General features: G+C 50.6%; 1 protein-coding gene across 1 annotated transcript; it reads left to right on the top strand.

The window, feature by feature from the left end:
* The first annotated feature begins 244 nt into the window (after nt 1-244).
* Nucleotides 245-5,224, top strand: LOC119110685 (F-box/SPRY domain-containing protein 1). The gene is made up of 4 exons (XM_037234585.1): nt 245-358; nt 3,449-4,286; nt 4,568-4,658; nt 5,085-5,224. The coding sequence occupies exons 2-4, from the start codon at nt 3,672-3,674 to the stop codon at nt 5,177-5,179; spliced, it is 801 nt and encodes a 266-aa protein (XP_037090480.1). The 5' UTR covers nt 245-358; nt 3,449-3,671; the 3' UTR covers nt 5,180-5,224.
* The last annotated feature ends 9,562 nt before the right edge of the window (nt 5,225-14,786 follow it).

Genomic DNA, 14,786 nt, shown 5'->3' with positions numbered 1-14,786 from the left:
TACAGTTGGTTATCGATCGCCATATATTAACACTTGATTCTTGTTTCCGATTGAAGCAGGTGTCGCAGCAGCCAACAGATGGTTCTTTGGTGGCCTTTCCGATTGATGTTTAGGCGGTGTGGGAAAAAGTGAAGCTTTCCTATTGGCTAACAGACGAAAATCGTTGGCTAGCGACGTCGAATACGATCACAGCCTGCGTTTTGGCAGCCAGCTGACGACTGTGTTGGGCAAATCGAAGCTGAAGCAGTTGAAGTGGGTCTGCAGGTTGGGTCGCTGTTGTGCGAATTGTTGTGTTGCTGATGAATACACTAGATGCATAGAATCAGCCCTTCATGGCAGCATGTCGGCGGCTGACTGTGTGAGTAGATAGGTGCTCAGGTTGGGAAAATGCTGCTGTGTTGACACGGGATCGTCACTTAGGGTTATTTGGTTTCTCGAAAATGGCGGAAGATTTTGTGAGGGCGCAGTGACCAAATCTTGTGTCGAATTTGAATTCAGTGATATAGAAGCTGGAATTGGGAACAAATTAAATTGACTTGATCTCAGTTGAGATATTTGCTGCACATTGAATCATGGTGTGTGAAATAGGTTTTTATGCCAGTGGTGGCATGTAAAGGTGTGCAGAAGTTCGTGAGATTCACTGACCTATTTTCGGAATGTTCTCCCTTGTAGAACTACATTTGGTGTGCAAGTTATCAAGTACTTATTTTTGTTGCATGAAGTCAGCATGTAGCCAAATACAAGTACTGTAACACAATCATAAGTTGATGATCAAACTAAGGCTTGTTCATCTATGTGTACTGCATTTAAAGCATGAATGGCTTAAGCAGTTTCTGGTACAGTATGGTGGAAAGGAGATATTTGTGCATGCTACTCTCAAGAAATTGGCTGTTTGCTGGGTATGCATCATTTGTGAGCATTCCAGCACTTGACATTCTCAGGCTGAAAATCAAAATAGACATTATACACTGAATATGTCCAGCATAGTAGCAATATTGCAGCAATGCTTTCAGGGCATGCATGCTGTACATATGAAAGCTCAAAGTTTGGTTTGTTATCAGCACCAGTTTCATTGTATGGAGAGTGAAGGTATCAAAGAATTGTGATGCTTTTAAAATGATTTCAGGGGAGAATGCTCCAAAGAGGTTCTTACAAGTGTGTGCAAACTGCATATTTAGCACAATCAAATATGGCCAGGATTTGTTTAGCAAAATGTTTGCTGCACAGGTGTCATATAGGCACCCAGCATAGTAGATGGATTTTTTTCTGAATGAGCAAAACATTTGCAGGCTGCTGTGTAGAATGGTGCTTGATTTCCGAAATAACACCAGTGAGATAGATGGTTTTGAAACAGTTGTCTGGTTTCTGTGTGAAGATCTGTTTATGTTTATGCTAGTGTAGATTGTGGCATCACAAGTATGGCCCAGCAAAAATTGTCAAGCAGGTTTATACACTGACTGGTTTTTAGGACCATGATTTGATGATGGGGTAGAGTGCTCCAGTCATGTAGCAGATGGCTGCATCAATAAAAGTGATACTTGTATGCTCATAGTGCTGAAATGAGCATCTGATAAGTCCCAGAACCTTGTGTTCTGTATTGGTAATGTCTGTAACCCACTTTTTTGTTTTGTGCTGCTCATTAATAAAGGTACAGATGTTCTTTTTCAGATACCAATATGCAGACATGTGCCCAAATAGAGCTTGAAAAGATCATAAGATCCCATAAACATGGAACCTTATGGGTGCCTGGATCTATCCTTGGGATCCAGGCACATGTTTGCCTGTTTAGCAGGATTTCCATGCATAGAGTATAGGAGCTTTTGATCACCAGGACCTGAATCAAATATGTGCCTTGTTCTCAACATGGATTCCTGATTCCCAGTTCATCTCATGAATGAAGACCCAGGTCACTAGCCCCAGTTGGTCCTCAGAAAAACACTGGCTTCAGGTTTTTATAGCCCATTGGTTGTTTTACAACCACTGTTGGTTCTTTTGTAAACACCAGATCTGGCATGGTTCTCATTGGTTCCTGCACAAATACCAGACCCTGTTTCTTAGTTCCTAATGACTCTCCAAAAAACAAGTTTTGACTTCCAGTTCTCACTGGTTCTTTCATCCCTGGTTTCCATTGGTTTCTCACATATGTATGGTCTCAGTTCCTGGCTTCCACCTGGTCACTCACAAAATGCCAGATCCATATGACTGCTCCTGGCTGGCTCACTTGTATACCCTCGCTCAGGGTGTTATCTGACAGTTACCTGCCACTGAAGGCTTGTCACCTGAAATATAAAAATACAACTTGCATATGCCAGGAACTGTTTTCTTGTGCACTGTACTCATCATTTTGCATGTCCCAAGTTAGATCTTTGCTCTTGCCAGGTCTCTCAGCTTGGCCTCAGGCTGGATGTTGGTTCTGAAGCCCTCCAGGTCCCATGGCACCCCCAAGAATGGTGATCAGGGACCCAATTGAAGGGTCCAAAGGGCATGGAGGGCTTGCTAGAGGTATTAAATGATCCTGCCCCCACAGTGCAGGACCCTCAAGCATCAATTAGAGGGCCTCTCATGCCTATCAGGATCTTTCTGAGTCATCCTTGGGCTAGCTAGAGGTGATATTCAGTTACTACAAGACAGAGCCCTCAAGTGCCAGTTGTAAGGTCTCTTTTTTATTATTAGGTCTCAACATGATTGGTTTCCATGCCTGATATAATGAGATATTGCTTCATGTGCAACTTTTTGAAGCCAAAGTACATTGTGAAGATGCGATATTCTTCTATCTATCCTGTGCACACGCACGGGATATTCCTCAACTGTGTTATGATCTCTGTTTTACATGGGGCTATACTTGATGATCATGCAGCCTTAGAGGAATTTCACCCATGTGGATCTTAGCAGTATGACCGGAATCAAGCCCAAACCTTATTTCGCACTAAAGCTGCTTGATGTGTGTTACTTCATGGCTCCTTTTGATGGGACATTTGTTATATGCTGCTGGGTGGAAAACTTGCCATAGTAATTTGCTGTAAGTATATAACAATGTTGTCATTGAAGGTGTTGTAAGGGAGCACATATGTGATATGTAGCATGATCCAATATACCTTTGATTCGTGTATGCCCAAAAATGTGAACTGTTGTCATGATGGTCAATATACTTGCAGACTGTGGTTGCGACCTGTTGACCTGAGGTGAGGACTCTGATTCCAGCTGAACAAAGCCCAGTAACAGTATGTGAAATGTGAAAATGACTTTACAGTGTGGGTGGTTACTTCAGCCATCTGGGCTGGTGGCATATGTCGGCATTACCTCCAAATTGCGGGCAATATTTTGGCCAGTGCGACGGCCCGCCAGCATGCCAATGTGCCGCACTGCAGACGTTCATCTGGTTGACTGTTCGTCGCGCGAATGAGTCGGAGGAGTGGCGCCGCGCTGTGACCGTCGTCTGTATTCACAGAGCATGCGCGCACTGACCGCCGTCACGCCATGGAAGCCGTGCCATGTCGTCGCCATGGCAGTCGTCCAGCCCGGGAGTGACTGACAGCGAATGATCTGACGCAGACGAGCGAATCTTCGCTCGCCAGCTGCTGGGGCCGCGGCGGCAGTGGGTCGGGAGCTGAGCCATGACAGCAGCCTGACGGTGTAGGCGCGACCCGCGACGGCTTCATGTGCTTCCCCCAATGTCGCTCAGAACTCCGAAGTCAAAGCATGAGAAGGGCCGGTCGTTCTGGCTGCGGCTGCCGGAGGCCGCGCTCGAGCAGCTCTTCTCCTACCTCAGCCTGCAGGACCTGCGCAGCTGCGCGCTGGTCTGCAAGCTCTGGTACCGCTTCCTCAACGACGAGAACAACGACGTGTGGCGGCTGCCGTGCATCAAGCAGCTGGCGGACGAGGCGCTGCGCTCCGACCTGCTCTGCTCCGTGCCCACCTACAAGGGCAAGCTGCGTGCGCTCTACCACGCCTGGAACCCCAACGACTGCTCGCGCAACATCTACATCAAGCCCAACGGCTTTACGCTGCACCGGAACCCGGTGGCGCAGAGCACCGACGCGTCGCGCGGCAAGCGGGGCTTCTGCCACGGCCGGCACGCGTGGGAGGTGGTGTGGGAGGGGCCGCTCGGCACCGTGGCCGTGGTGGGCGTGGCCACCAGCGAAGCCAGCCTCCAGTGCCACGGCTACGTGCCGCTGCTGGGCGCCGACGCGCACAGCTGGGGCTGGAACCTGGTCGATAACCACCTGCTGCACAACGGTGACGCGCACGGCAGCTACCCGCGCCTCAACAACGCGCCCAAGTATCAGGTGAGTGTCGGGGTGCGGGCGGGTGGGCCGTGATGGCGGAGCGGTTGGTCGCCTGCGATGCGTGGTTGTTCTGCCTCTTGTTCGCGGATTGCGACTTCGACAAAATGTCACGCATGGGCGTGTTTAGTTCTCAAGGAAAGGACCACCAGGTTACGGCTCGTGGTCAAAAGTTGTTATGCTTTCTTGCTGTTTGCGCTGCTTGCGTTTGCATTCAGTCATATTGGCCAGGTGCTTGCGCTGCGCTACGGGCTGACGGCGCACACCCTTCCGCTGCCGGACAGGTGGGGGAGCGGATACGCGTGATACTCGACTGTGACGACAACACGCTGTCGTTCGAGCGCAGCTACGAGTTCCTGGGTGTGGCGTTCAGAGGTGAGGGCGGCTGTTCGGAGCTGAGGGCGGATGTTCAGGGGTGAGAGCGGCTGTTTAGAGCGGAGGGCTGCTGTTCTGGGGTGGGAGCGGCTGTTCAGAGGTAAGCGCGGCTGTCGGCACGCGGGCGGCAGGCTACGGAGTCGAACCGTTGCGGGCGCTCGCTGCAGTCTGTGTCAGCGTGTCAGAAAGAGAGAAGTACGGGGTCAGGTGCCAGTGTATGATCAGCGAGAGTCGGACGTGCGGTAGGCCTGTTTCTCAGCGGCGTATGAGCGTTCCGCCACCGTCGAGGAAAGTGTGGCTGTCCTCGGCTGCAATGAATCGCCATGCCCGCTGTCTGCCGGCCGACGGCGGGTTGTGTGTGTGTGCATAGAGCGTGCGCGTGCACCGTGACCGCGCCCTGACCCGGCGCCGCCGCCGCCGCTGCAGGCCTGCCCGACCGCCGGCTCTACCCGTCCGTGTCGGCGGTGTACGGCAACACGGAGGTCTCCATGGTGTACCTGGGCGCGCCGGTGGACGGCTGAGGCCGGCCGCGGCACTCATCCGGACCGACGCGCTGTGCGCGCCGCCACCGCTGTGATAGCGCGCGCCGACGGACGGCACTCCCAGCAGAGCCCGGCGCGCCGACGGACGCCGCGCGCGCCGTCTGACGGCGCGTCCGCGGGTCGGCGCGGAGGGCTCTCATATCACCTCCTTTTAACGTTGTTCTGTTGTGTCGCCGCTTCCGTTGCGTTGGCGAGCTCTTTCGATCGCGAGCGTGCGGGGCGCTGTGTCCCGCTCCGGGACTCATTCAGGTATTTTCATCGGATCATGGCGTGTGTTGGTGCGTGCTGGGGCGTGGTGCGATCACCGGGCTGTTTTTATCGGCACGTGCCGTCTGGCTGGAGGCGCTTGGGCGCCGGAGCTGGTGTCCGATCTGGTATGAGCGTCGAGCCGCTTGCTGGGGTTCGCCGAGGCGGTCTCTCGGCGCCGGCCGGTGCGGGCTGCGGACGAGACGGCGCCTGCCTGGCGCGGCGCGTGCGCGTCGCCGCGCGCCGCTTATCCTTCCGTCTCTCGCGCGCTGTCGCCGGCCGCGGGCCATGCGCTGGTGCGGCGCGCGCCTCGGGTCAAAGCGCTGCATCCAGGGTGGCGGCGGCCGCGCCTCGTACTGCTTGCCCTCGCGGCGTTCGCTCCGAGTGCGAATGCTCCGAATGCTCCCTCCGCATTTTTCACAGTCGATTTCTCATGGCGTCAGACCCGGTGGCGCAGCGCGAGTGGCGCGTGACGGGCCGTGTCGACGGGTGGGGGGCTGCGCCAGGTCGGGGCGGCCGCTGAGCTCGTGTGTGAAGGAGAGCCCCCCCCCCCCCCACCGTTGGTGATAGACGGCTGGCCTACCCGCGCCGCGGTGAGCCTGACTGTGAGGGTGTGATGAGCGGTGAGCGGTCGCGGCGCGCTGGCGGCTGGGATCTCATGGTTGGCGCCAGCTAGTGACAGCTGCCCACTGCCAAAGGGTCGTTCATCTGCTGATTTTACGCACTCTATGACGTGTTCAAAGGCCCTGTGTAAGTGTCAGAGCTCTGTCGACTCGACACGAAATGCATGTTTATCGCGAGAGCGTTTCTGTGGATGCGCTGCGTAAGAGGCGGCGCGGCCTACGTTCGCAGCCGGGAGAGGCGTTTATGCCGCGAAACCGGAGCTTGTTCAGTCGCCATCTTCGCTCTTCATTGTAAATGGCCAGGATTGATGGTGACCTCATGCAAAAACAGAAGTCCTCAAGTGAAAGGCTGGTAGATCGAAGCAGCTTTAGATCGCTCCGGGAATCATTTGCATGGCCTTTAACTATTTGCATTGCCTCGTTGAAAAAAGGATTTGATTGTTCGAGGTCTGCCGTGCATGATATTTACTGGATACGACGATCTTAAGGCGGTGGAACGTTACTGCTGCTCGACCAATCGCGATGCATTGGCGAAAGGGGCTTAGAGTTACTGCCACCTTGCGACGGGAACGGAAACTAGACTTACCGCTTTTGACCGATGGGTGGCGCTGGCCTGAGATCGGGATTCTCCGTTTGCTGTGGCGAGTCGGCCGGGCTGATGGGGTCGTTGGATGGTTATCGCCTCCGGTTCGCCTCGCGCAGTCGATTGTCCCGGCGGCAGTTGTGTGCCGCCGGGACAAGACCCGAGGCTCTGATCGTCAGCGGCGGCGCGACCGCCGCGAGCTCGGCTTCTGTGGCCGGTGCTCCCGCCGCTAGCTAGCGGAGCACCGACTGTTTCAAACCGTAGCGATCAGCCCTGCGGCCTATTAACAATATTTGTTTTGCTTCCGAATGGCATGTCAGTTTGCTGTTTCATATAATTTGCTACATGTCGAACTACACGTCTTTTTAGTTCAATTTGTGCTCTCCCGAGAGATGCGTGTGTTAACTGTGACGGGTCTAACGGAGCAAACAGCGCCATGCCACCTCCTGACTCTCTTCATAGGCCATGAAATAGTGGAACTTTTTCACGTTAGGCCTGTTTTTCGGCTCTTTGGGGCAGCCTGTTTCAAATCCCCCATGTTGGATCCCAATGCAAAGTCGCTCGAAAAATAATGGGAGAGGGGCGGGATGGAATCTAAGTGCCCAAAGAAATTGAGTTCAGTTCAAAATGAAAAAGGACACTGTCCCCTCCTCCGACCGAAGTTTGAAACTCCCCGGTTTAAGGCACGTTTAGAGGAGCCATTAAAACGAAAGTGCTTTTGTGAAAAATTAGTCCACAAACCAGAGCGTAGTTGGAAACATAGCACGATGATACACATGTTGACGCAACGATGGCGTGCGAAAGTTTTGCTTAAGCTGAGGGATTTGTTGCCGTTTGAACGATGACCCGACATTTTTTTCTAGTTTGATCTACTGACCTCCCAGCGATCTTTGTAACCTTCACAGATTACCACCATTTTCGCACTGAGGCTCAGCTTGTTCGTTGTTCACTTTATGCATGTATGCATATACACAATATATATATATATATATATATATATATATATATATATATATATATATATATATTTGCAAGTTAGGGATTGTAAAACGCCCTCTATTTCCATTAAACGCACGCTATCTTTGGACTCTGAGGTGCGTAATCGGACCAACTAAAATATCAGTAGCAGGTTCAATGCAGTTTGTCGCATTGAATACCTTGTAGAACGCTTTGTAGGTTTGTTTAGGGTCTACTGTTAGCAAAATATGCAAAGATATAGACAGTGGCCCTTTGCCCTAGCCTCCTCCCCCGTGCACTGCGTCAAAGTGCACCACCCTGTTGAAGCTAAACTTAAGCACTAGTCATAGGCGTTCGTTTCATCGCGTGTCGCACAAGATATCAGCCTTAAGATGTAAGTAAATGGTGTCAATCTGCCTCCGTGCTGTGGCAGTTTGCCCCATTAAAACACGTCCTGGCGCTGCATAAGAGACAACATACCGTGCAACGATGGCGCCTGGCCTTCCTATCCCGACACCAACGCATCGCTGCTGCACGTTGCGTGTCTCTCTAATGTCGCCGGGTCGGTGAGATCGTGAACGGATCCACTCAGCGTCATCATCTGTGGTTGACGCGAGGGGAGCGGATTACGAGCTCAAGCATTGCTGGCTGCCGCGTCACGCCTTGCGCCGCTTCAATCGTCGCGAAAGATTGTGCAGCTGATAACCGCGACAGTTACGTGCGTCACAAAATAATCCGCACCGCATGCATAAGCGAGCGAGACTCTGCTCACATCCGCCGTCCCCCAAAGGTCACTCGGTCGCCCAAAGGTCACTCGGGGCGATGTCAAGCAGGAAGTCATAGCGACCCGTACCGATCCGACCGGAACGCCCGACGGGTCGAGATCCATGCGCAAACGTTAAACATCTGCCCATCACGTTTTCAAGGTTTTACCAGCATTGACTTTGGCAGAAACGGCGCAAAAACGCTGTTCAACGATGCATGTTAAGCATCCATCTCCTTAACTATCTATCCATTCAGGCTGCTCAGCTGATTACAGGCGCAATAAGCACTTCGTAGTTTTGGGTGTGCAAATGCCTGTGGCCTGTCGAACGTGTCATGCTAAAATTATTATGCCTGCCTGGAAATGTAACCATACTTCGGCGTAGTTATTAAATGAAAGTCAGCCCATTTCAACGGAAGTTACGACTGTGCAAAGCTGTGACACTCGGTATCACTCGTCTCAAGATGTTTGAAGAGCCAGAGGTAGTAAGACGCACGGAGCTATAATCACAATTTTAACATTTAATGCACGGAAGATGCAGCAGGATGGGAAATGGATGGCTTTCAGTGCTCTGTTGCAGATTATTCATCATCATTGGCGAGCTCATATATACACGCCTTGGCACACAATGACAGCAGGGTAAGACGAAGAGATTTGGGTCGCATGTTAAAAGGGCGACTCGAAATGCTGTTTTGTTTTTAACGGTGGTTTGCAGCAAATAAAAAAAGTACAAACTCAAGATGCTTGTGTGTATTGAAGTGCTTTTTGGACTTTGAAATCATGAGACGACTGATTGTATAACATTTCCGGAAAAACTTGGGTTTAGCTCAACTTTCAGATGCTGTAAAACGTGTAAAATATTGCAGCTTTTTCATCTAGTCCCCAGGTGCTGCAAATCTTCCCATTATTTTGCGAACTTCCAACAGAAACAGTTGTCCAATAATGGGATGTATGACCAGTTTCCCCCCAGAGAGATCCTTCGTGATCGGTTTTTGCATGGTAGCTCTTAAAGGGAATGTTCCACATTTGAAGACTTGAAGCATGCGCCAATTACGGTGAAAAACTTCACTTAGAATTACTCTTATATTTTCAATTGGAAAGACTTCTCTGGAAAAAACAACATCTCTGTCAAGTTGATACTTTTCTCAATACGTCATTGTTTGGTTATGAAAACGCGTCTTGCATAACACTGATTGAGAGCCAATTGACGTTTAAAATAATACTTATCTGGGACGTTCTAGGGCAGTGACCTATCCTGACTTTTGAGAAGTTCATGAAAGATATTTGTTCTGGCCCCTATTATCTTGAAACTCAGAATGGGCATTAGAAACTACGTCATAGCGCAAGCTCTCCAATAAAACAGCAGGTTTGTTTTCACCTCAGTCTAGCTTTCATATCTGACGCAAGGTCGATGTACTTTGTCGCAATTCTGATTCAGTTGTGTTGCTGTCAAAGAACCTATCTCGAAGATGCGTGGCATCATCTGATGCTCTGTTGTTGCATCAGATAAAACGATCCCCTAGAAATTGCCTTTGCTGACATCCACGGCCCAACGTTTATCTGCCATAGGCCAATGACCCCGCGATATACCTCCAATGTGTTACACGTTAAAATCCGACATCTTATTGCCTGCAGCTATGCAACGTTTGGCGGATTACACCGCGCGTTTCGGAAATCATTCTCGAAAAAACCCCTGGAGGGGAAAGGTCAAGTTGATGACGTACCGGAGCGCTTGTTAAAAAAGACCCAAGTCTCCCCACTTCATGTATACTTATTGAGCTGTGCCCTGACAGCCTCAACGTCCCGTTCAGAAAAGGGCAGTGCATTGCCAGCGGCCATAAATATGAAGCTATCATAAGGTTTTCGGAAAGTTAAAATGGATCACAAACGTCTTAAGTTTCAAAACTCGTCGCGATATGCATTTAGAAGAGCAAAGAGCCCGCAAACTGCGTGTTTCAGGTTAAAACAGCAGGTAGCTATGAATCCTGAAAACCTACAGGAAAACGATATGAACTAAGGATATTGAACCTGCTTGCTTATCAGATCGCACACGCATGCTTATACTCGTTATTTGGTCTATTTTGGAAAGAAAAGTAAACGATCTAGGTCCGGATCAATAAATCTATGAGGCAAAGAGCACTAAAAGAAAACCATTTTCACCATTTTTGGAGCTGAAGTCTCCTTTTGAAAGTATCATATGACAGGAAGCCAGCACTATCTCTTTATCGTAACTGACCTTGCAGGTCAATGACCGTACTTTTTTGCATGCATATCGTGTGTGTTCACGCTTGCGTGCATGCGTGAGGGCGTGCGCGCGTGTGTGCCTGCTTTCTTGCCTGCTTGTGCGTATGCGTGTTGTTTACGTGTGCATGTGTGCATGTGTGTGCATACGACTGGATAAGTGTGTCATGTGTCGTTCTGTCAAATTTTCTTGACACCCCTTGCAGCAGGTTGCAAATGCAACAACTCTGCTTCTGCTGCCAGGGAAAGAGGCGCACGCGGTTGAAGACAGGACTGTAGCTCGTCGGGCACCGCTCAAATTTCACCCGAACTGAACTTCCCACCGAGCAAAAGCAATTTCTAAACTGCTTTCTTCAAAGGTGTGCTGGCGGTCATAATGAAAGCCCGACAGCCATATCTGCGAAGGTCTGCGACGCGAACAACGCAATACATCTTCGCGGATGAAATGCGACGTGCAATGTACAACGTGCAGACGTACGACGTGCAGACGAACGACGTGCATCTTCGCGGGTATGGTGGCCGGACCTCCACCATAACTGCTAAAACACCTCATAAAAATAAGTTTAAAGGAGTTCTTGCTCGGTGGGAAGTTGAGTCCAGGTTGAATTGACTGGTGTCCACAGAGCCACAGCTCCATTTGCGAGCGGGCGCGCCTCTTTCCCTGGCAATGCATTGCACGAGTATTGTTGCAGTTGCAGCCTGCCGCAAGCGGTAGACGAGTGAATTTGCCAGAACGCGCTATAGGTTATGCGTATGAAATTTTTGCCATCAATAACATGCGAGAAGGAAATTGCAAAATTGTGTGCTCATTACAAACTCATTATTACCAAGTTTCGGTGCCTAGAATGTTCAGTACACACTCACCGTGAACGTGGGGTTTTGTTTTTGTCCCTCTGTTGTAAGAAATATGTTGCCATGGATATCAATTTATATTTACGCGATGTCACATAGCCGAGAGGGGCTCCATGCAATAGAAGGGTCGCATGGCATCCTTATTAGACTGACGGACACACACGCACTCACACGCATGCATGCATGCGCGCGCACACATTGGGCGCATGCACGCCAGCACGTACACGCAGATAGGCACGCAAGCACGCACGCGAGCACCCACCACGCGAAAGCACAAACGCCGCGCTCACCAATAAGTACTGACATCGGACCATTCCACCCGCAAAGTCACCTATTATGAGGAGCAAGAAGAGAAGAAGTAGGATAGGAGTAATAGCTTCCGATTACTTATTGCTTCCGACGCAAAGACTTCAACTGCTTCACGTAGAGACTTCGAAAGTAGAGACTTCAGAAGTAAAGATTCGCAGAGATTTAAAAAGTAGTTAAAATGGGTCCCATGAAGGGTTCTGTATTCCGTGGATTTTATAGATTACGGCCGGATAGGTTTACTTTTGTTCATAAAATCAACTAAGAAACGAGAATAACCTTCGCTGTCAATCTCACAAAACTTTTCTCGACCCGTCTAGTGTCCAGCAAATCAAAAGCTGTTATCGGGTGCACATAGAGTGGTTAGAGTGCACATAGGCTTAGAACCTGCGTCGCATAAGTAAGGTTTGAACACCTAGGAAAACAAAAGCGCCTAAACAGAGGTGGGTCAGTAAGCCCAGGCGGAGCTGAGCGGCACCTTCGGCGTGCCGGCAAAGCAACGACACCGCTGGTGTGGACCATGTACTAGGGGTCACGGGGTCGAGAATCCCTTAAAGCCTTTCTGGCTTGTTCACACTATCGTTGTAAGCAGGGACCTTAGTTAATACCAAATTTGAAATGCACGAAAACTAGAATAAACGGAGTGATGCCAATGTTTGTGTTCAGTTCTATCAAAACAACTTTCCAATTTGGCTACGGAGGCCTTTTTGTTTGTCATCATTTTGCGTTTACGAATGGGTTCCCTAGGACCAAATCATGAAAAACTTCATACGTTAGTTTTGTCATCTTGTTGCGTCATGATGTATGTATTCGCCATTCACGGTTGCAAACTCGGTCTTATGCGAGCATGCATAAAGCAAGATAAACACGAAATAGCAAAAAAGTACATAATGTCGAAAAGCGTTTCCAAAACAAGATTTACCAGTTATCTCGAGGCATAACGACATTGCATTTTCTCCTGTTTATCCTACTTTTCGAATGTTTTATATATGGTACCAGATAACATCCCTGCGGAATAATGCTAACAGCAAAAGCGCTAATTAGTGTCACGTGTCTCCTCGGTCCATTTCACTCGAATACGCACCGCGCAGACCTGGCGTCAGATGAATTCGTCGCCGCCGCGAGTTGTGGCGTGTCGACCAGGCCCAATATTTCTGGACTCCCCAGCACTGAGACCGTCCTTCCTCATGAGCAGGTGCCCCCGTTCCGCGACCGTAGGCTGTTCCGTCACGGTCATGCGCTCTGATCACCGGGAGAAACCCCGCTCTCACGTGGAGCAGGCGACTCAAATATTAACGAACCGCAACGGTGGTAACTAGCGGGACGTGACCATTGAGTGCCCTGATGAATGCAGCCATTTGCCACCAGGGGAGGTATCCTGATGAATGCATCCTCTTGAATGCTCCGACGGAGCGCTGAAAGACCTGCGCCAACGAGATGGCTTTCATTAAGGCTTCCTCGCACTGGTGGCTGCCGCATGTCATCAGTGTCGGGGGCGGCATGACACGCTGTCGAAGGTGTCTTGGCGGCACGCTTGACCCAGCTTTGTGGGTGAACCTGGTTAGCGCACGGCATTTGCACCTGTAAGTGTCTGCTTTTTAATATGTGAGCCCCAAACAGCGCACGCCGAACAGGGCGCATCGGAAGAGGATGGGCTAGATTGGTGCACTGTGCTTAGCATGATTGTCAAGAAGTTTCGGCACCCAACTGTGGACGTTATCGCGAGCCCAGCAGGATCTCGGTATGCTGGTCGAGGCTGCGGTTGGCTGCTTGGGTGCCAGCAGCGCTCACTGCGCCGACGCTTTGCCGGTGATCGAACCCACTCCGAAAGCAATGGAGTGCGGTCGCGATGGCGCATCGCTTTACGCAGGTCATTTCACACATGACAAGGTTCGCTGCACATCGGGGAGAGCCATCGCTTTGTTCATCTCTGAAAAGGCCACCGCTCGCTACCCAGGTTTCCGCTACCTGCAGCGATGTGCCCTTGCCGACGGCGCATAAGACCGAACACTAAACCTCGTGAGGCGAGACAGCGGTTCAGGCCATGCGTCGTGGGAGGTGCGGGCTGCCACACGTTAACGCGCGGGTTACTGTTCTGGGCTGGCTCCGTGACGGTGGTGCGCTGGCCGCGTTCGTCACGGGTCGCGGCATTTCGGATCCATGCTGGCAACATTCCACCTGCGACTGAGTCGGACCGCATGGTTGCAGCTGCATGGCTAGTAACCAGTCCGGCACGCAAAACAACGTGAAGTTCTCGCAGCCATGAGGCACGGGGGCCATGAAAGACCTGGTGGTGGCACCACCCGGATGCGTTAGCCCGCTGGTTTTGCGTGTCGGTCACTAAACGCGACGTTTTTGTTGCTGGAATGTGAGGGCACGGTTAAGTATGTGGGATGACCTGATGTGGGATGTGGGATGATCTGATCCGTATCCGCTCCATGAGTGCTGGGTAGGTTGGCGCTAGGAATCTTGCAGACTGCGCACATCCGACATCCACATGTGCTGAAATGAATTACTGTTGCTTCCACATAGCGTGCATGCGCAATAAAAACCAAACATTGTCCATATTAAATGCACCTTTATCTACTTCACAAACATTGCAACGATCCACACAACCCAACATACAGAATCACATTGTTCATTACTATGGGACAATATGATTCGCGATGATTCCGAAGAGGCCAGGACCATTTCGATCAGAAATGTCTTAAGACCTGCATCTGAAGACTGACGGTCTCAGAAGTGAAACGCGGTGCCTCGGTAACACCAGAGTTACGAAGCTACTATTATCATGCAGAATCAGTAAGGATTGTTCTCATCGCACATAAAAATCACACGATGGTTGTGAAATGCCGTTTAAGAGCGACTGCACACCTCAAGTGGGGGCAGATTTGGCCGAAGCGATTAAATCACCGACAATTACATTAACACATTAATAATTCGTGGCAACATTCTACTTGCTTCCCTGAATAACGCCACTAACTCAAATATTTATGGACGGTCCTCTGTAACGGC

The sequence above is a fragment of the Pollicipes pollicipes genome, unplaced genomic scaffold (assembly GCF_011947565.3).
Source record: "Pollicipes pollicipes isolate AB1234 unplaced genomic scaffold, Ppol_2.1 Scaffold_7231;HRSCAF=8579_pilon_pilon_pilon, whole genome shotgun sequence".
In the NCBI taxonomy this organism is placed as follows: Eukaryota; Metazoa; Arthropoda; class Thecostraca; order Pollicipedomorpha; family Pollicipedidae; genus Pollicipes; species Pollicipes pollicipes.
This window is presented reverse-complemented; position numbering and strand designations above follow the sequence as displayed.